Source organism: Cottoperca gobio, chromosome 10 (genome assembly GCF_900634415.1).
Source record: "Cottoperca gobio chromosome 10, fCotGob3.1, whole genome shotgun sequence".
Classification (NCBI taxonomy): Eukaryota; Metazoa; Chordata; class Actinopteri; order Perciformes; family Bovichtidae; genus Cottoperca; species Cottoperca gobio.
In genome coordinates, this window is record NC_041364.1 from 24,698,073 (window position 1) to 24,720,583 (window position 22,511).

General features: G+C 41.3%; 1 protein-coding gene across 2 annotated transcripts; it reads right to left on the bottom strand.

Annotated features, from left to right (window-relative positions):
- Positions 1 to 1,697: 1,697 nt before the first annotated feature.
- On the bottom strand, positions 1,698 to 16,349 carry atoh8 (atonal bHLH transcription factor 8). Of its 2 annotated transcripts, XM_029442332.1 has the most exons (5): positions 14,247 to 16,349; positions 12,917 to 13,072; positions 10,783 to 10,974; positions 5,216 to 5,299; positions 1,698 to 2,265 (listed from the first exon to the last, which is right to left on the bottom strand). In XM_029442332.1, the coding sequence occupies exons 1-5, from the start codon at positions 14,880 to 14,882 to the stop codon at positions 2,260 to 2,262; spliced, it is 1,074 nt and encodes a 357-aa protein (XP_029298192.1). In that variant the 5' UTR covers positions 14,883 to 16,349; the 3' UTR covers positions 1,698 to 2,259. The 2 variants fall into 2 exon arrangements, with proteins under 2 accessions (XP_029298192.1, XP_029298193.1); XM_029442333.1 differs by lacking the exon at positions 5,216 to 5,299.
- Between the last annotated feature and the right edge of the window lie 6,162 nt (positions 16,350 to 22,511).

Sequence of the window (22,511 nt, forward strand, 5' to 3'; positions counted from 1 at the left end):
TAAAATGATACATCACATGAATAACAACATTAACTTTGTGTAATGTGTTTCTGATCGAATGTTCAGAACTTTGAACTGGATTCTGTTATTGTGAGCAGCAGAAACACAAAATAATACAAGAACTCAAAAACGTACTGTTCCTCTGAAACAAACAGCAAAGTTAAGTTTATTCTAATAGTACATGTTATTCATGTAATGCATCATAAAGCTTGTTCTGAAGGATCTATCCACCGGCACACCTCATCAATATGAAGACAGTTATAAGGCATTGGCACAGGAATTCAGAATTTGCCCTGTTGCAGCGTTATATTCTGTTCAGTATCATCAAAAGGTGACGGGTAGATGGATTATAGTCTCAGCTTTATAATGATATACAACTGCATTATATTCTTTTATACTAACTTGTTAGTATACTGTAAGATTGCTGAAAAACAAGGGGAAATTGTAATAATGGCGGGATGGACAAAGGAGTGGTAGCATATAGAAAGCTACCAGTTCTGTAATGCTATCATGCACTTTCCATTACGAGGGACACACCCCTCTTCAAATTGGCACGACGGAGATATTTTTGGAAGTTTGGCTCCTGGATTAAAGGTTTATTCCAAAAGGGTATCAGTTCCAATGTGATTGAGCCAGACCTCTGTTATGTAAAATGACTGGCCATATTGCTACACATGAACAAGTCACTCCACTAATGTTAGTAATACACACACGATCAGTTTACCAGTCATGAGGAGCAGCACACCAGTGTTACAATGTGGCTCTTATGTGCACTGTGACCGTAACCTTTGTCATTGGAAACAAGACCTGACGGGAAACATTGGCATTGAAACACTTGTATTGGCACAGAAAAAAGTTCCATTGAGAAATAAGATATTAAAAATGATTTTACCTCATTTTGAGATTATTTGCAATGTTGTGTTTTTAGATGAGAATCTTCTACATTTCTTCTTAATCTCTTTTTTCAGTGACTCCAGAAGAGTCCTCCCTCTACGCCCAAAGTGACAGAAAGTTGAAACTGAAAACCCCTGTCAATAAAATAAACTTGTCAAAATATCTTTTTAATGCCTGTGTTTTATTTTTCAGTGGAACTTTATATTTTTTATTTTACAACTTTTTCCAATAAAAGTGTTTCAATACCAATGTTTGCTTTTTCAGTTCAGGTCACTGTCCTTATGAAAATGTCATGGTGGATCCAGAGTTTTGTCATTTTGACACTGATTTACACTGATGTGTTTTCTTTTGAAAACGAATATGATCTCCGTTCCTAAAAGTGTAAAAGCACCATTTCAGAAATGACCTCCGTCCATAGTTTCACGCCTGAAACACTGAGTGTGAAACGACCCAAGTTATTTACAGGCGCTGTTATCAGGTTATCAGGCTGCTGCTCGGTAACTGTTGCTCACTCGGGTTGTTGTCTGCTCATCTTCGCAGCTCTGCTGTCACTAAGAGCTGCATTCAAGCTGTTAGTTTGTTGGCAGGTTCTCAACATTCTTTTTAAAGTCTTTCTCTTACAAGTCCCCGCCTATAAAGAAGTGCAATATTAGATCACTGTAGTGGCCCTTTAATATGTGTGTTCATCATAACAGCTTATTGTGGCCTTTGATTGATTTGTATTGCTGCACAACGAGAGAAATACAATGCATGGTGGGTTTATTGTATCAACGCATTGTTTGTAAAAAGAAATCACACTGAGGGATATTTTTTAAATATTTTTATTTGTAGTGAATAAAATAAAGATAATTGGCATATTTTGAAATATAACAGGCTTATAAACTATAAAAACATCTACTTTAGAAAAGGGCTTAATGAATGAGATGCTTGACTTGCAGTGACTGTTCTGAATATCTGCAGTAACGTTTAGTTTAGAGCTTCACACACACCAGACGAGCTTTGTGCTTATAATGAGTTTGCCAGCTCAAAGGTGGGCGTGTCAGGAAATACATACTGAAACACACATAGACAAGGCAGCAGTGGCTCCAATACACAATCCGAGCACAGTAATGTATGTATTATGTAGCTGGATACACATGTGAAGCTTTTAGTCCCTACGTCACTTTGCATCTTTTGTTGTGTCAGATGTTGTTCTTGGACCTTGATGAACAGAACTTTCAAAATTCCGCTCAGATAAGTATTAATGTTAGTAACTAATGAGTTCATCCGGATCACTCTTCCATTTATCTACTTCATCTCGTCCTTTGTCCTCCCAGTATTCTGCGTCCTCGTAGCTTTGTCAGAGGGTCACGTGTGGGACCAGCTTCACTCCTGAAACACAAAGAGGAACGAGTCCGGGCTGAAAGTTTTGAGATTGACTGCAGAATACTCTGATCTCAGTTCTGACAGCTCCTGCTTTGAACGTCTATTAGTAAAGTTTTGAAGGAAACCAGAAATGTTTGCATTATGTACAGATTAGTTTACATTCTGAATAACCTGATGAGCTCCAGTGTCACAAACTTCAGAAAGTATATCACAATTATGCACATTATTAGTATTACTTACAGTATATATTTGCAGTGAAATTGAAATGATAAAAGTGTAACATTAGTATTAGTATACAACAGTATACACATGATTGTGTACATTATTGATACTGTAAGAAGGCTGGAGGTCTGGAGGCTATGCTGTTTATTCTGAAGGGTTAATGTCATGGTTGGAATCTACAGGGAACAGATAGAAAATCTACATATATATATATATATATATATATATATATATATATATATATATATATATATACAGTGAATTCAGAAACTATTCAGATCCCTTCACTTTTTTCACATTTTGTTTTGTTGCCGCCTAATCGTGTAAATTTCCCTCATCAGTCTAGACTCCATACCCCATAATACCCCCCTTTGCTACGTACCCACTGCGGTAGTTAATCCTCCCATTGGACGGGTGTTTTCAGTGGTTATCAGCCTCATAGATATGGGTTAGAATGCTCCACATACTAGAAGTTTCATTCGGCAGTTATCTATTTACATCGTTGATCACCGAAACCAATACAAGACGACGTCGACCTCTAGTGGCTGTAGTAGTCATGGCCGGAGCAAAGGAGGAAGACAGGTACCGCTGTTTAAAGAGCAACAACGTCCGTGTACAATACTTCAACAATACTTCAAAGACGACACAGCAAAGCTTACAGGCTGCAGCTGTACTTTGTGAGACACCAAGGGCACTAGTGGAGTCAGAGATGAGTGGGGAAACAACAGAACTTCACCAGAGCAGCAACATTTTGTCTTCCCCGTGAGTTATGTAAACAGCGAACGCTGCAGAAGATTTAGAGACTGCAGCAACCAACCAATGTTACTTATACTATTTGTCTCAGTGGGCTTTACAGACTGTCATTATACTACAACTGTTTTCCTAAAATTTAATTTTAAAATCGTGATGTATTGCCTTGCTTACAGTATCACAATATATAGCAATATATTGAATTGGATATGGAGAGTTGTGACTCCCCTGGTCAATAAACTCAGGACAGAGTTTGTGTCCCATGTGACACCAAGACTAAATACATTATCTAACCCAGTAGTTTTGTTGCCTCAATCTAAAACAAGTTGTTTTGTATAATTCAAAATATTAAGCACATGTTTAAAACTACGACCGTTGAGTTTTACTTTTGCAGCGTCAGTATGTGCGGTTAACTGTGCTAATTACAAAAAAAAAAAAACGGCCTTTCATTTAGAAATTTAGCCCAGGGGCCTCCAGTTTCTCTTGATCATCCATCATAACATTCTACTCCTTGATTGGAGTCAACCTGGGGTCAATTCAATTGCTTGGATATGATTTGGAAAGACACACACCTGTCTGTATAAGGTCTCACAGCTGACAAAGCATATCAGAGCAAAAACCAAGCCTCGTCGAAGAGACTTCCTGCAGAGCTCAGGGACAGGATTGGGTCAAGGCACAGAGCTGGGGAAGGCTACAAGAAATAACTGCTGCATCATAGGTTCCCAAGAGCACTGCAGCCTCCATAATTCTTCATTAGAAGCAGTTTAGAACAACTAGTCATTTTTCTAAAGCAGGCCACCCGGCCAAACTGAGCAATCGGGGACAAAGGTTAAAGAATTGACCAAGAACCAAATATTCATCTGGCTGAACTCTAGAGCTCCTGTGTGGAGATGGAAGAAACTTCAAGGAGGACAACCCTCACTGCAACACTCCAGTGATTTGGCCAGATGGAAGACGCTACTCAGTGAAGGACAAATGAAAGCCGGCTTCAAGTTAGCAGGAAAGGATCTAAAGGACTTAGAAACAAGGTTCTCTGGTTTGATGAAACCAAAATGTAGCTGTCTGGCCTCAATTCTAACAGTCATGTCTGAAGGAAAGCAGGCACTGCTCATCACCTGCACAATACCAAACCAAATGGTGAAGCAGCTTGAAGGCACAATGAAGGCAATATCTGCCTGAACGTTCAGCAAACTTGACCTTGACATAATGCAAAGATGCAAATATGCTTCGCCACCTTCACTGGCATAGAATGGAAGTAGCCCAAATGGGCCAGCCAGAGCCCAGACATGAACCCAATCTATGGAGAGACCAGGTTCCATCCCGGTCTGAATCATTTGTGAACTGTATATACAGTAGATCTATCGCTCTATCTACATTTTGCTCCTATCCCAAGTCAGTATTACTATAACTATCATTGAGAACAACTAAACTCTCTTATAGCCTATAAACAGTGCAAGTCATGATTAGCAAACACAAGAAACTTCAAAATGACTTGATTAGAGGTTTTAGTGGTACTGAGGAGCGTAAGAGATTTCATTCATGACATAAACAATCCTGCTGGTGTTATTTGTCTGGATTGAATAGTTATTAAATGGTGTTAATTGCTCTTGGTTCAAGAGACCGCTATGTGGGGATAGCCCCACACCCGCAATGTCAAGTGTCCCGAGTGTGGGAAAACAACACATGCCCAAAGCATTAATCATTGAAAGCGGATTGCACAAATTTGATGCCAGGTTGGGGCTACTGCTTGTTGTCTCCTGCAATTTGATTGGCTATTTGCCAAAAACTATTGTCATCATTTGTTCATAGTTGGCAGAAGTAGGCCACTGGTATTTCTTTTAAAGACGATGGCAGCTGCAGTTTCTTCTTCTTTTACTTGTCCCCTTTTTATCTCTTCGTCCTACTCGGCCATAGCCAATGTTTTCTAAGGACTTCTACCCCTCTCTTTTTTAGATTTCTCAACTGGATCCACAGAATATAGTACCTTGAAATTGCTCCAGCCTGTTCTCAGTAACGCTGCCCTTATGCTCGGATGTTGCAACTGAGAGTTTAAGAAACTATCAGCCATCTGAGAGAGAGAGAGAGAGAGAGAGAGAGAGAGAGAGAGAGAGAGAGAGAGAGAGAGAGAGAGAGAGAGAGAGAGAGAGAGAGAGAGAGAGAGAGAGAGAGAGAGGAGAGAGAGATGAAGGACCAAGCTGAGCCGCACTGTGGGCCAAGGACAGCCGACAACCTCTGGTACGCCCCATATAATTTAATGTTGTGTTAAAGTCTGTCTTTTAAAGTTAAACTTTCAGTTTCGATAGCCAAAGTAGAGTGTGCCATATTGTTAGAAATTAAACAGCTGGTAAATAAAATGAAGATAAGATTAATTAACAGGAACAGGGTTACAGAGACAGCACAATTCTCATCATATTCACACATTCAGCCACACCAGATTAGCATGCATTTGAGCTACTTAGTTTTAATTAACAGCAGAGTGCCAATTCATTAACCCATGAATAATGTATTTGGTTATATGTGATATGGTCAACGGCCAGAGTAAGATTGCAGAGCAACTGACGGTATGGCGTTAAATGAAAAGATTATATCCAGCTGCATTGTGGGAAATGGGCTGTAATACTTTTGGAGCTTGACTACAACGGGGGCTCCAAGTATACAATTGCACGGAGAGGGAATTCTATATTAATTGTGCAGACCGTCAGATATCAACTTGCTTTGTCTAACTCAGACTGCTGATGCCTTATATTAGCTTCAGCTGAATTTTATAACAATTCTTTACAAAGAACCAAAGACTGGATTTTGTCCCCCATCACTTTTGGACGGCCAATGGCCAGTATGGACAGGAGGAACAAATACAGAGATCAACAACTCTTTAAAGTACTTATAGCCATGTGGTGTTGTATCCTTTTAATAAATAGGAATTACTCCAGAGCTGGATTCAAGTCCAGGAAGCTCAACACGGTCTCTAATCTACACTGTTTGGCATTTCTACTTCTTCAGCAGTAGTTCAAATAAAGTAGTTCAAATTAGCTCCATCTCAACCAGATGAACATTAACATGTTCTTTAATATTTGTATAAAGGGTATACAAGTAGTAACTAAATGGCTAAATATATAAAATATGAAAATAATAATAATAATTGAAGCATATTTTGTGTTGTCAAATTTGTAAAGAAAAAAATCAATTTGGCTGGTGTATTATACCTTGAAGCAGTCCTAAATGTATCCTACCTTGAAGCAGTCATTTTGCATAATTAATAATACTTTGACTTCTATAGTAATTGAGGCAAATCTGCTAGCAAACTTGCTGACTAAGCTTTTCCACATGCAGCAGACACAAAGCAACAGGCTCATGATGTTTGTGTCCACATGATGACTTTAAGTCCAATATTCACTCTCCTTTTAGCTCTAGTATCTAACTCTTTAGCTGCTAAATGTTCCACTATGATACTCTCTAACCGTGTTTGGTGCTGAGCAGGCTCTCTACAGTGGATTAAAGAGAGCTTTTTATTTTTGTATGTGCTAAAACAGAAACAAATTCATTAAATTGTGGGCCATAAAACCAAAACAATAAGTTAAAAGACTAAATCGCACCGTAGACTTGAGGAGAGGGGACTCCTCCTAACATGTGGATAAAAATGTAATATGAGGCTTCAACAGTCTGAGTTAGACAAATCAAGTGGATGTCAACCTAAGTCTCTTTGTGTTACTGTCCCATCACCACAGGTCAAGATGGAAACACTATTAAGGAAAACACAAAGGTAGAGCTTTGACACACATGTATGCCCCTTTGAGAGTCACTGTGTGGGTAACTGTGTTGTAGCTGGGCTTAAGGCTCTATGGTGAGAGGCTCACTGTGTGTCTGTGGAGGAGTGTCACTACATAGCTTTTCATGCTGTTCATCACGGTAAACATTACTGTTTCTAAGACTTGTTAATGTTATGTGTGAAAGACAGTGATTCCTCTAGGATTTATTTCAGCAGCGGGCAGCACACACACAATATATTGTCAATATTAAAAATAATTAGTTGGCCATGAAAATCCTAAGAGAATACATTGAAAAATGTTTATTTTGATCAGTAAAATCTATCTAACTTCACGTTGTCTAGTTAAATCTACATTTTGTCTTGTTCTTCGGTAACAAAATCCTATCCTCTGCCCTGAAGGTCATTGGGGACAAAACAATTTCAACCATCCCGCAGTGAACTGCCCCAAAATCTGGTGATTAGCAGCAGGGTTGTGCGGTAGTGTGGGAGTGTCACTAAAAGGCCCATTTGTGTGACGTCATGTTGTGAGATTTGGGAAGAGTTTCTACAAAAGTTGAGTCTGTTTCAACTGGTTTAAATTTTTTCACCGCAGGACGCTGCATTTTTCTCAGGAATTCCTTGCCTTAACGCACTACCCCCACTCAAATGAATGGGAGGATGTGTGTTTTCGTTTGAGCGCGCCGGATTTGACGTGAATGCAGCCTAAAAGATACACGATTAACCAGGAAGATTTGTTATATTATCCAGATTATATCTGATTTAACTGTTGTTTTTATTATTTTAAATTGAGTTTATGTAAAACACTTAGTAATCAATACCAGCTACATACACTTTGTGTTAACAAAGTACAAGTACCTCTGCACAGACCAGAGTACATCAGTACAGAACAGTAGTAAATGTATCTAGTTGCTTTCAACTGTGACAGTGGTCAAATGTAAACACTGCAGAGCAAAACTCTGAGCAGCGGCTGTCAATGACTAAAATAAGAGCCTCAGTCGAAGCTGTGGCTAACTTCTGGGCCAAACCCCTTCACTTTAATGAGCTGGTGGCAGGCAAGATACAATAACTGGGCTTGGATCTTGAGGAGTTGTAGCATTTATTCACTGACAAATAAACTGTATACACACATCTAACCGCTAACAGCTAACAGCTAACTCTCCCAGGGACAGTAATACCAGCATGAGAAGATGCGCTCCGTACTAGTCAGCGCTCGGTGTACTTTGTCTGCTAAGCCACAGTTATAAATTCATGAATTCATACAACAACATATTGTTGTTGTATTTTGGTTGTCACGACTACTTTCTCCGTTACAGTTGAACATCCTCAAAGTGGAGAGAGAGCGGACAACTGTTGGTTTGAGTTCAGTGGAGCCGACAGTTCTGCAGTCGGGTAACTTCATGACATTTCATAAGATTGTGAAGTAGCGGCGGAAATGTATATAACAGAAACACTGCTTGGGCTACGATCAGTCGGTGTTCCACTATTTATACTTGCAGCTGTAGCTGATACCATAGTCAGGGGAGTCTTGCCTTTTACGTCACAATTAGGGAGGGGCCAGAGAATTCAACTGGACTGAACTTTCAAATACAAGCAAATTTTGAGCAGAAAAAGCAGTTATTGTGGGAAAGAATGGTCTGTATTAACATCGTGTGCCAACAATGATCTATGAGACTATGTGTACAGTGCAAAAGGATTATTGAGTGTGAAGTTCCTCTTTAAGTATAATTTATACTGCACCTACAATGTGAGTAGTAGAAACTCTTAGTATTGATATGATTGGTAGGCCAAAGATTTGCCATGTAACTGTGTGAAAGACAATTTCAGTTTAAGATTTTAATTCGTAATTTGTGTGACCTCAGGCAGGTGGTGCAAAAATCTAAATCAAAATTGTAAAACTGTGCACACTGATTCAGAGGCTCTGAGAAAAATAGAAAAATTATTTCACCCCCCGACACACACACACTCTACTACTACCCCCCCCCCTCTCTCTGTCTTTCCACCAGCTGCTGATGTCTGACAGGCTGATGATGACTGTGTTTTTTCCCCTCCTTGTTTCAAAGTATGTTGGAGCAGATGGCCTGGAGCGGCAGAGTGGGGGAATGTGTTGGAGAGACTGCTGGGGAATGTGCCAAGTGTGTGTGTGTGTGTGTGTGTGTGTGTGTGTGTGTGTGTGTGTGTGTGTGTGTGTGTGTGTGTGTGTGTGTGTGTGTGTGTGTGTGTGTGTGTGTGTGCTCGCGTTTGTGTGGTTTCAGTTCGCGTGCCTTCTCACTGCCCTCTGCCCTTCATGGCGCCAGCTCCACTTCCCCTCCACTCTAAACATCTGGTGTCTGGAACTTTGTGAAACACATACATGCACACACACAAATGTGCACGCACGCATACAAACACACACACACAGAGACAAATACACATGCACAAACGCAGGCATGCACACTGGGAGAAACAGCCAGCAAGCAGGGAAAAAGTCCTCAGCTAGTTAACATCTAAAAGAGCAACATGACTGCATTAGTGTGAAGCTGCATGTGAAAGCCGTACACTATGACTGTGTCTTATATATGAAAACCTTTTCATCCAAGCTTACTCACTTTGAAATATATTTCCTTTTATAACCATGAGGGTGTTGAATGTGTTCAGTGGGACATTTGGTCATGCAGCTGTATAGTCTTGTCAAAAATATTTAAGTCCAACTGACATTCACTCACTTTTTGTAGAAAAGTTATTTGTGTTTTTATTGTTTTTGCTTGTTTTATACTTTTATGATGACCACCAATGTTGAATTCAACAATGTTTTCCCTATTCTTGCTTAATCTGTTCTGATTTAAATGCCATTTTTCTGGTGTATTTACAGGTTCCATATCTTCTTTTTTATTTGTATTTATAAATAATAATAATAGTAATAATAATAATGCATTTTATATATAGAGTGCTTTTCATGGTACTCACTTTACATGTGGTTTTATGGTGTGTATGTTTTTGCCACATGCTGCTGGACAGCAGGTCTGATAGAGAAACAAGTATGGTAATAATAATCACAATAGTGGATAAAGCATCACTTTAGGTTTAATGTGAATTCTATAACGTCTGCCCCGAGCAGCAGCTACGTCAATCAAAGTTTACTTTCTCAAACTTCCATCCACTAACATGAAGGAGAAAGGGCAGCAAGCTGCAAGCTGTATAGTGTTGACTGAACACTGAGCTTCATTTTCATTTCATGAACAATTCCAAGTATAAATCATTTCTTTTCATCGTTTACAACACATACACTTTGTAAAGTATGTTTTTGACATATAGCACTTAATAAACTTTCAACATTAACTTCTACGATTGATTGTGAATGGAGGAAAGGCCAAGGTGAGATGGTTAGTCTGCTTGAGAAGAGTGTTTTTATGCATTCTGGAAATCATCAAATGAAAGGTAGGATTTGAATAATAGCTGGGAGTATGTCCAGCACTAATAAAGACTAGGTAAAAACCAATGAGGGGTAAATTATCTGAACTATTATGGCTCACCTGGTACCTTCAGTATAATGTGCATTTCACATTACAGTGATAATTCCTGATGGATGGAATTGGTGGGGAATTTAGCAAGACAACAGATAAAAATGGAGAATGTTTGTAATAACAACAAATTAAAACAGGAGCAGGTCAGAACACAGGGAGGCTGCTTACTAAAATATAATAACATATAATTATAAAGCAGGGAAAACAAGAAATAAAAGTTCTGTAGCACGGGCCACGGCCACTATTTGAGAATGTATGTTGTATAGAGAATGAGTGCAGCCTCACCTTCCTCTTCTTGCTCCTCCCCTCGGCCTGCAGGGTTCTGGTACACTGCTCCACACACTGAGAGAAGCTCAGACTGTCGTGCTCTGAACTGTAGTCCAGCTCAGCCAACTGAGCCAGAGACAGGATGTAGTTGCAGGCTATACGTAATATTGCCAGCTTGGATAGCTTCTGCCCATAAGAGTAACATGGCACCTGGAGAGAGAAGGGAAGGGAAGGAGGGAGATACTTCAGAGACAAGGAGTAACATTTTGTAAGTAATGATGAAATCAACCAGGATCCAATGCAGAGATCTGAGAACAGGTGTGATGTAATCAAATGTATCCTTTCTTGTTAGGATTCTGCCAGTGGCATGTTGGACACGCTGTAGTCTACCCACAGTATTTTTAGGTGGACCAGTGATGAGGAGTAATAGTCCAACCGACAAGAACGCATGTATACGTTTCTCTGTTACCATGGTGACGGCGGTGCATGCAGATGTCACGGCCAGTAGCTGCCATAAACTTTGCTACATTTATGAAAGAAATACCATCAACATTGGAGAAGGCAGTGACTAAGTGCAGCAGATCTTGCGACCATCACCAACAGCACACAAGATCTACAGACCAGCCGGACCGAACGACACCTCCCCAGGAGGAGAGCTGGGATACGAGCTAAGCTAGGACCTGAGGATATCCCACTCCCCAGCCTGCTCCTGATGTTGAACATTTACTATTAAGATGCCGGCCATATTATCTTCCCAGAGAAGTCAGTGTTTTTGTTGTTGCTGTTTACATTGCTCCTTCTTAGAGAGAGACGTCAACACCAGATGCAGAATATCACAAGCTACAAAAGCTGGAGCGCCCCCATCATGTGGGAGGACACGTTGCCAGATGAGCTTTACATCTTTTATGCTCGTTTTGATCTCCTCAACAAAGAGTCGGCCGTCAAGTCTGCCTCGGCTCCAGAGGACCAGCCGCTGCCAGTATCACAGCGCATGTGAGAAGAATCCTTCTGAGAGTAAATCTGAGTAAAGCTGCTCGGCCTGATAACATCCCTGGTCATGTCTAAGAACATGTGCAGCTCACTGAAGTCATCGCTGACCTTTACAACATGTCACTGTCACAGGAGAGTTCCCACCTGCTTCAAGACACCATCCTCCCTGTACCTGAAGTCTGCAGTGTCTGCTCTAAGCCACTACCGCCCCGTGGCACTTATTCTGATTAAGTGCTTGAAAATAACAACACTTACATCATAATGCTGTCTGTTGATTTCAGCTCAGCATTCAGCATTCATTAAAATCTTCCCTATGAAACTGATGGGCAAACGTGGCACTATTAATACACTGTGTAACTCCCTCACTGCGGGTGGGACCCGGATAACCCTCAAATAAAAACAAAAACAAATAAAAAATTATCATTTCACCTATTTGAAGCTGATGTACTTGCAAGAGTCTTGCTGTTTGGAGTTGTATCCTCATGATTGTTATTGTCAGCTAAATGAACTGTAATTTACAAAAACACAAAAAGAAATAAAGAGTAGCCTGTGATAAAAAGTAACCAAGGTCCAGAGCTCATGGTAACTACAGTGGTGCTTATAAGTCACTTAGGACAAAAGTGTCTGCCAAACTAATGTAATATGATAACCTGATCAAATAAGCAGATGGAAATGTCTGTTTTCTTCATCACATTGATTCAAAGCACTGTTTATACAGTATTGTGATAAAACAGATATTAAAGGAGATCTACCTCATTATAAACAGAGTCTCTTACTGCTCTTCACACACATGGTTACGGCCCACCCCTAATGGCAACTCCACCACAGCATGTTCTTCAGTGTCAGTCACTGAGCATGCTCAATTGTTATAGGAAGTATACAGTGCTTGAAGCGAGAAACAAAGTGAACTTGTGTTCAGAAGAAAATACGCTCCACTTCAGTTCCAGACCCAGATGATGACATCTTTTTCTTGCATTATTTCCTGCAGAATAGAGTCAGCATCTGCACATTGAGGCCACCTTCCACACATTTATTGTTACCGAATGCCAAAACCACCTTGTATGTGATTCTGCGCGATGTTTATGTGTACAGTATTTACGTGTTTGAGCTTCTACATACATTGTTGTTTGTGTGTGTTTTAGTGTGGACTGTTGAGTCTGACCTGCTTCCTCAGGGCCTCAAACGCAGCACTGATGGTGTGGACGCGGGTCCTCTCCCGGGCGTTGGCTAGAAGCCTCCTGGTCTGCTGAATGGCTTTGACCTCTGGGAGACGCCCAGTTCCATCAGCACTCATCCCAACATGCCTCCTGGGAGAATCCTGAAAGCAGAAGGACATAGTTGAACTTCTTTACTCACAAGATGTTTTCTCTCCAGGGTACAGTAACAGCCTGTTACCTGCATCGTTTCAGCTCAGCTCTGTTTGTACTATTTGTCCCTGCAATATTTGAAACTTATCTGCTGCCCAAATAGCGCAGAATATGTCCATATCTGTTTTTGTTCCAGAATAGCACCACTAATGAAGCTCCGCTAACTTGGTGACAAACACATTGTAATTTCTATACCTTCTGCACAATAAAAGCATCCCCCCAGTAGTGGATAGCATTCATGTGAACAGCAACAATATGAAAGGTTCAGTTTGAATCAGCAGTAGCTTAACACAGCTGAAAGCAATCAGTCAAATAAGACACCGGAGAGTCCAGACAGGAACTAAAATAGACCAAACCCTGATCAACATATCACCATAATCAAGCTTTGCATCATCTGCACTGAACTAAAACTTTGTTTTGTCATTTTGTTAGAAATGTGCTACCTCGCTGGCATGGCAGATTTGTTTGACTGAGTAAAAGAGGAAATACCTGGTTAAGCCAGATGTTATGCAGTGAGTTCATTAAAGAAAGCAGGAAACAAGGCTGCTTGAAGCAGGATAAGGACTGTTCAATCACAATGTCAGAGGAATCCACTTCACTGGAACCAGGATTCTAGACATGATGCTCGAGTAGATATGGATACACAAGTCTATAAGTTTTCAACCACAATGAGTGCTAGATGTTTTTAATAGTTCACCAGATTGAGACGATCAGTGAATGAAAGCCCATTCACTCTTGGGCCTTTATATTTCTATTACAGAATGGCACGCTCGTGTTAAGGATGGGCACATCCCTCCCACAGTAAGGGACATGTTGAAACTCAAGAGCTTATTATTTAGTATCAATGAATGTCACATTAAAAAGTATTTATTAATAATCCCTAATGAATATTGTCCATCCCTAAATACACACAACACACAAGATAAATAATCTCTATATATAGAACAAGAAACTGGAACAAGTCAATGTCTGGGACTTAATAAATTAAGCTTAAACCATTTATCAATTATCAATAAATGATTCATTTTCTGTGGACTGACTAATTAACAACTTCAACTCTAATTTCTGTACAGAGGTAATATCTCAGAGCACGTTTTCATTTGTTATGACACTTCAAACATTCACCTGAGGTGACTGGTCTTGGGGCTCCTCATGGTCGTAACACAGGGACGTCTGGGACGCTCTTGGGAGAGACAGAGCTGCACTTTGAGCGGACAGAGAGGGCTCCAGGGAGAAGGCCTGGTGGCTGGGTGAATGGCTGTGGCTGCTGCTGGTTGATGTTGACAGAGGGAACGTGGAGCAAAGGCCCAGTTTGAGTCTGTTGGACAGAGGCTGGGAGATGGCTGTGGGCCAGTGGGAGATCTCAGAGTTAGAGAATGGAGAGGCAGGTAACTGGGACAGTTTGGAAGTGATGGCAGGCACGTTAATGCCGATTCTCATGTCTATGGCACCACTCTGAGCTGGAGCCATGTTGCCTTCTGGTAGTCCTGACATAATCCCTGTAGTACAGGCCATCCTCTCTTGTGACATCATCAGCCTGCTGACACTACATGCCTCTGTCTGGGTGTCATCCACCGAGTCCACATCCGACATGTTCGCTGGGTAGGTATTCATCCTCTCAGACTCAGGGCCGCTGAAAAGCCTTTTAGGCTCCCGAGACTTCCTCTTGAACTTCTTGTTAGTGCCAGGCACAGACACCAGTACTTGGTCTTTGTCAATGGATCTATTCCAGGTATTACTCAGTGGATGAGGGTTCTTCATTTCCCAACAATAAGTGTAACTAACAAGCCAGAGAAGTGAAATTAATTTGAACAAAAAATCTAAAACAAAAAATGTGAAATGCAAGTGAAACTGAACTATGTATTGAGTTCAAAGTCTTCAAAACTGTCCAACAAAATGTTTCAATTCCACAGTTTCACTCAGTTCCAAGTTTCACTCACTATGTAAGTGTCACCTTTAAAAACTTTGAACTGCATTTGCTTCTTTAGTGGAAGAAAGTCAGAAAATACTTTTGTGTTTCACTTTGTGGCACAAATTTTGGTCCCAGTCTATGTGAAAGTTTCCAATTCATAATGTACACATACTTAACCAGTCTGAGTTTTTTCAATAATACTCAAACCCTGCAAAAAAAAAAACACCTTCCTGACAAACCTTCAGCTGCCAACAGTGTAACACAAGCTGTTCAACTGACTGCACTGACAGAAGCTGCACAGCCGTGTGTGTTACTCCAACTTTACCAGAAGATTTTCTGTGGCTCCACTCTGTCTGCATAGCAGCATCCTGAATAATCCACATTAGTACACAAAGCTGTGTAACATCTGCTATTCCACACAAGTCGTCCCTCTGGATCGAGACTTGAAGGGAGCTTTCCTCAGCTGTAAAGGTTTCTTTCTGTGTAAGCAGTCCAGGCCTGCGCCTCAGAATTGGGGTTATAGTCGAGCTGTCTGAGTGTGGCTCCAGTCAGTCTGCATAGCAGCACTGTGAATAACCCACACACTGATACACACACACTGAGCACAGATAGGATGTAGTGGAGCTGCAGCTGCTGGACAAAATAATGGAAACAGCACATGAACAGGATGGCAATCACACTGTCAAGTTATGTGATATTGAACAGCTCTGAAACACCTCTGACAGTCAGTTTTTTACACAAGTGTTCAAGGCAATTTGAGGGGACATAATCGTATTGGATTAGTTACAGAATTGAACAAAAATGTTAAGTTGTCACGAGTGTCAACATATTCCAGACACAGACAAAGTTCATCGGCCCACAGAGTAATGTTGATAAGTTTCTACCAAACTAAAAAGTGTCACAGCAGCCGGTCACAGTTATCCAGTTATCCAGTAATGTGTCAGCATTAAAGTGAGAAAAGACGCCAGCCTCTACTTTTCCAGGATGATCATGTCCCCTATGTGCTGCCCCAGGACGAATACATCTCTCTGCGAAGCTTAGGGTCCCTTCTTGAAGAAAGCTCCGGTACTTCAAGATGCAAAACGGGAAAATTGGCACTCAATTAGCTGTTTCCACGGGACTCATTGGCAAGCAAGTTATTGGTTATCCGGATATTAATCATAGTTCATTAGTCTCATTAGTCATAGCTGTCTCTTCTGAGTTGACACCGGTATATCGGGTCCGGTCCTCTCCGTGTCTCGCGATCGTGCTTCTCTGCTTGTCTGGAAACACAACAGCGCGTGCAGCGTTCAGCCTGCCGTTAGAGGACAGAACTGATATCTAAACGGTTACAAAGCAAAGGGGCTCAACTCTGCTGGCGTCTGACTGGCTGGAGCTGTCCCGAGCCTCACACACACACACACACACACACACACTCAGAGGGAGAGGGAGAGAGAGGGAGGGAGAGGGAGAGGGAGAGAGAGAGAGGGAGAGAGAGAGAGAGAGAGAGAGAGAGAGAGAGAGAGAGAGAGAGAGAGAGAGAGAGAGAAAATATATTTCTACATGTGTTTATTCTTATTTCTTAAGTGACAGAAACGGGTCAGCAGCGCCACTTTCTGGCGTATAGGCTATAACAGGGACTTCTTATAACAAACTTTGGAGAATGACCTGACTATAGTTCTATATTTAGAGTTGTTTCTTTTCTTTTGCACAATTGAGTATCACTCCGCGTCTGAAATAAAACGTTAGACGAAAGAACTGATATCGTTTCTTGTGAAACAGGTTACATACAGATACGGAAGAAAGTTAGCTAGATAAAACCAGCTACAAAATGTTAACATTTAGGGTTAACCAGAGACGGTTTAGAAAGGAAACGGCACAGTGACAGTCAAATTCCTTAAACAAATATCTGTTCTCTATACTTCCCACCATCCATCCATCCATCGTCTACCGCTTATCCGGGGTCGGATTGCGGGGGCAGCAGCTCCAGTAAGGAACCCCAAATTTCCCTTCTCCGGGCCACATCTGCCAGCTCCGACTGGGGGATCCCGAGGCGTTCCCAGGCCAGTGAGGAGATATAATCTCTCCACCGAGTCCTGGGTCTTCCCCGGGGTCTTCTCCCAGCTGGACGTGCCTGGAACACCTTCCTAGATGCCCGAACCACCTCAACTGCCTCCTTTCAACGCTACTCTGAGTCTCTCACGGATGGCTGAGCTTCTCACCCTATTTCTAAGGGAGATGTCAGCCACCCGCCTGAGAAAACCCATTTTGGCCGCTTGTACCCGCGATCTCGTTCTTTCGGTCATGACCCAGCCTTCATGACCATAGGTGAGGGTAGGAACGAAGATCGACCAGTAGATCGAGAGCTTTGCCTACCAGCTCAGCTCTCTTTTTGTCACAACGGTGCGTTAAAGCGAATGCAGTACCGCCCCCGCTGCTCCGATTCTGCGGCCAATCTCTCGCTCCATCGTCCCCTCACTCGCGAACAAGACCCCGAGGTACTTGAACTCCTTCACTTGGGGTAAGGGCTCATTCCCTACCCAGAGTAGGCAATCCACCGGTTTCCTGCTGAGAGCCATGGCCTCAGATTTTGAGATGCTGATCCTCATTCCAACCGCTTCACGCTCGGCTGCGAACCGATCCAGTGACTGCTGAAGGTCACAGACCGATGATGCCATCAGGACCACACCATCTGCAAAAAACAGCGATGAGATCCTCAGGTCACTGAACTGCAACCTGTGTGATACCCCTGTAGTTGGCACACACTCTCTGTTCCCCCTTTTTGAATAGGGGAACCACCATCCCGGTCTGCCCCCTAGGCACTGTCCCAGACTTCCACGCAATGTTGACAAGGCGTGTCAACCAAGCCTCTCAACACCCAAAGCCTTCAGCATTTCTGGACGGATCTCATCAACCCCTGTTGGATTCAGGAGTTCCTCAAAGTGCTCCTTCCACCGCCCAATAACCTTCTCAGCCGAGGTCAGCAGGGTCCCACCCTTGCTGTACACAGCTTGGATGGTTCCCCGCTTCACCCTCCTGAGGTGCCGGACAGTTTTCCACAAGCACCTTGGTGCCGACCGAAAATCCTTCTCCATAGCTTCTCCGAACTTCTCCCACACCGGTTGCTTTGCCTCTGCCACAGCATAGGCTGCCGCCCTTCAAGTCTGTCGATACCCTGTTTCCGAAGTCCTCCCGGATAACATAACCTGGAAGGACTCCTTCTACAGATGGACGGCTTCCCTGACCACCGGGGTTCGAGGGTTACCTAAGATCTTGAGAACACAGCTCCTCACCGCAGCTTCAGCAATAGAGGTTTTGAACACCGCCCACCACCAGTTCAATGCCCACAGGGATGTCTGAAAAGCTCCACCGGAGGTGTGAGTTGAAGATCCCCCGGACAGGGGCTTCCTCCAGACGTTCCCAGTTCACCCGGACTACCCGTTTGGGCTTACCAGGTCTGTCCAGAGTCTTCACCCACCCCTTGATCCAACTCACCAACAGATGGTGATCAGTTGACAGCTCCGCCCCTCTTATCACCCGAGTGTCCAAAACATGCAGCCTCAGATCAGATGATACGATCATAAAATCGATCATTGACCTTTGGCCCAGGGTGCTCTGGTACCACGTACACTTATGAGCATCCTTAATAAGCATAAGCATCCGTACATGGCCATTCCATGACTAGCACAGAAGTGCAACAACAAACGACCGTTCAGGTTTAGATCATTCCTCCCAGTCACGCCTCTCCAGGTGTCTCCATCATTTCCCACGTGCGCGTTGAAGTCTCCCAGCAAGGCTCCATTCAGGGTCTCCAAGAAGGCTAAATACCCCCCCCCCCCCCGAAGGCGTACACCAGGGTGAACTCCAACGTAGCGGCGCTCAGCCGGGGACTTGTGAGTAATTTGGCACAACCCTGACTTCCAGGCCAGCAACATTCCTGGAACACTCCCATTTACTATCCCAAATGGCAACACAAAGGAATCCCTCACCTCCATCATCTATTTGAAAATAACAAATTCTTAGCTTTCAACATACTTATTCAGAAGTAAGGGAGTTGGGAGGCATCAGCTATTTCAGTACTAACAACTTAAATCCATCATTACATCTAAGATTAACATAACAAACAACCCACTCAACCCCTCAAAACTAGGAGAAGAAATCATGAAGATCACAGACAAAAAAAAAAAGGTCTCTAAACTCTATAAACTTCTCTTCAACTCAGATGACTCTATAACAATCCAAATCTCAAAATGGGAAGATGGCCTAGCTATCCCCCCAACCCCAACTTCTGGAGACAAATCTAAAGAAATACCTTCTCCATGACGAGTAACATATATTTACAATTCATACAGTACAAAACTATTAATAGAACTCACATCACTCAACAGAAAATGCTAAAAATGGGCCTAACTGACAGACATTTGTTCACAATGCACCTTAAATAGCACAAATGATTACCTTCATGCAACCTGGAGATGCCAAATCGTTCAATCCTTCTGGATAGCAGTCACAGAAAAACTTTCCAGTATATTGTGTTGCAGAATCCAACCATCTCCATTTCCCTGCCAGCTCGAAGATATCACACAGATCAACCAAACACAGAAACCCCTTACTTAGATTGCTAACTATCGCCAAGAAAACTGTTCTGCTAAACTGGAAATCAAAGCAATCATTACACACCAACCACTGGATCAAGTTTCTCATAGAATTCATCTCAATAGAGAAAAAGGCAGCCTCTCATATGTATGTTACAGCTGTTTCAGTGAAATATTGCTCAATAGCATCATCATTGTAAGTTTATTGCTGTTATTATCATCACTATATATTTATTCATCCTTTTCTTTTCTGGTAGTTTTTTTTCTTAATTTCTTCCTCTATTTTACTACTGTACACCTCTATCTTAACTATTATTCATTAATTAGTTGATTAATTACTTAATAAATTAATCAATAAATTAACTATTATCATTTATTTATTGCCTTCCTGCCTCCAGAATTGTCACTAATATGTATATATACACATGCAACCAACATTCCATACTTTAAAAGTACAGAACAGCAGCACAACCACATTATCTCTCTCTGATACATTAGTCTTAATATCTCAATATTCATCTGGACAGCCTTAATACTGCCTTAATACTGCGTTTATCTCATTATTAGATTCAATTGCGATTGACACTCGACTCTGTCGCTCCTCTAAAAAAGAAGATAATAAAACAGAGAAAGGAAATGGCGTTCCACCAAATATAAGAAGGCTCTCCTTAATGCCAGAGCAGCTTATTACACATCATTAATAGAAGAAAATAAGAATAACCCCAGGTTTTTCTTTTCAGCAAAACAGTTGTGTGATTTTTTACATAACAATAGTTTATTTGAGGTTTTCATAGAGTTTATCATAGCACAGAGACGGCACTGGTGAAAGTTACCAATGATCTTCTATTAGCATCAGACAAAGGACTTATAATAATAATAATAATAATACGTTAAACGTGTATAGCGCTTTTCTAATAACTCAAAGACGCTTAACAGAGTGAGTAATACAAAAATATATAAACGAACAAAAAGGAAGGACAAGGAGAAGAGACGGTCAGTGTTTGAAGGCAGTGTTGAAAGGGTGAGTCTTGAGTGATGATTTGAATGTGGTGAGGTAGACTTGTCTCTGTTCTTGTCTTGTTAGACCTCAGTGCTGTCTTCGACACTGTTGATCAGGACATTCTACTACAGAGACTGGAACATTTCATTGGCATAAAAGGAACCGCACTAAGCTGGTTTAAGTCCTATTTATCTAAGCGATCTCAGTTTGTACGTGTTAATGATAAATCCTCCATGACAGCCAAAGTCAGTCTTGGAGTCCCGCAAGGTTCTGTACTTGGACCTATTCTATTCACCTTATATATGCTTCCTTTGGGCAATATTATAAGGAACCACTCCATAAACTTTCATTGTTATGCGGATGATACCCAATTATATCTATCAATCAAGCCAGATGAAACCAATCAATTAACTAAACTTCAAGCATGCCTTAAGGTCATAAAAACTTGGTAACACATAAGAAACTTATTTTCTAACGACATAAGGCATTAATTTGGCCTCCAGCACAACCATAAGGAATCTCGGTGTTATCTTTGATCAGGATATGTCTTTTAACTCCCACATAAAACACATTTCAAGGACTGCCTTCTTTCATCTACGTAAGAGTGATGCAGGGTTACTTGTGGTTCTAGAGTCTCTATAAGTACAATGGGAGCCAGAGCCTTCAGCTATCAAGCTCCTCTCCAGTGGAACCAGCTTCCAGTTTGTGTTCGGGAGGCAGACACACTCTCCACATTTAAGAGTAGGCTAAAGACTTTCCTTTTTGATGAAGCTTATAGTTAGGGCTGGCTCAGGCTTTCTTTGAGCATATACGATCACATTATCATTTAGGTCACATGGATTGTCTATGTTGTATTTTTACTATGTTGTTTATTCTCAACACACGACATCTATTGCACGTCTGTCCGTACTGGGAGAGGGATCCCTTTTCAGTCTCTCCCTGAGGTTTCTTTCATTTTTCCCCTTTAATTGTGGAGTTTCTTTTAGGAAGTTTTTCCTTGTGCGGTGCGAGTGTCTAAGGACAGAGGGTGTCGTATGCTGTACAGTCTGTAAAGCCCACTGACACAAATGTGTCATTTGTGAAATTGGGCTCTATAAATAAATACATTTGATTAGATTTTTTATTTTCTATCTATAAATGTACTTATCTACTTTGTTATTATAATTTTCATTGTTTGCTTTCCTTCCCCTATTTCTTGTGAGTGGCCTGATATCCTAATAAAAAAAGGAATAAAGAAATATTTAAATAAAATAAAATATACCAGAAAAAGTGAAATAATATGTGTATGTATGTATATATATTTATTAGGGCTGTCAAGCGATTAAAAAAATATATAAAATTAATTACATGCTTTCTGATTAATTAATCTAAATTAATCACATATATCAATATTTGCTGTGAGAAGCATTTCAAAATATTCAAATGAATTTGCAAGATGAGTGAATCAATGAGAAGGCATTATAAACTTTAAGGTCAACATGTCTTTTATTTCAATACTATTCCTCCAATATATTTTTTGCTACAATTATCTTAAACAACACAAATCATCAGGTTGACATAAAGTGCAATTTAAAATCTGGCATAACATCTTTCATTGCACAATAAACAATATCTTTAAAAGTTGTGTCATTTGACGCCATGTGTAAAGCCTCCGTTAGCCCCCTGTCCTCTACCACCTGCAGTCCATTGCAATACATCTCGTGATGGAGTTGTTAATGTGTCTCAGGTAGACCGACTCATTCTGCGTCTGAACGCCTGATCGAGAGATGACGAGACGGGTCACTCACTTTCGCATCAGCGTCGGTGCTAGTGCTCTGAGCTAGTTGCTGAGTGCTTTGCGTTGAGGTGATATTTCATGCTTGAAGTTCTCCAACGGTTCAAACATTCTTTGCTGCAGGAAACGC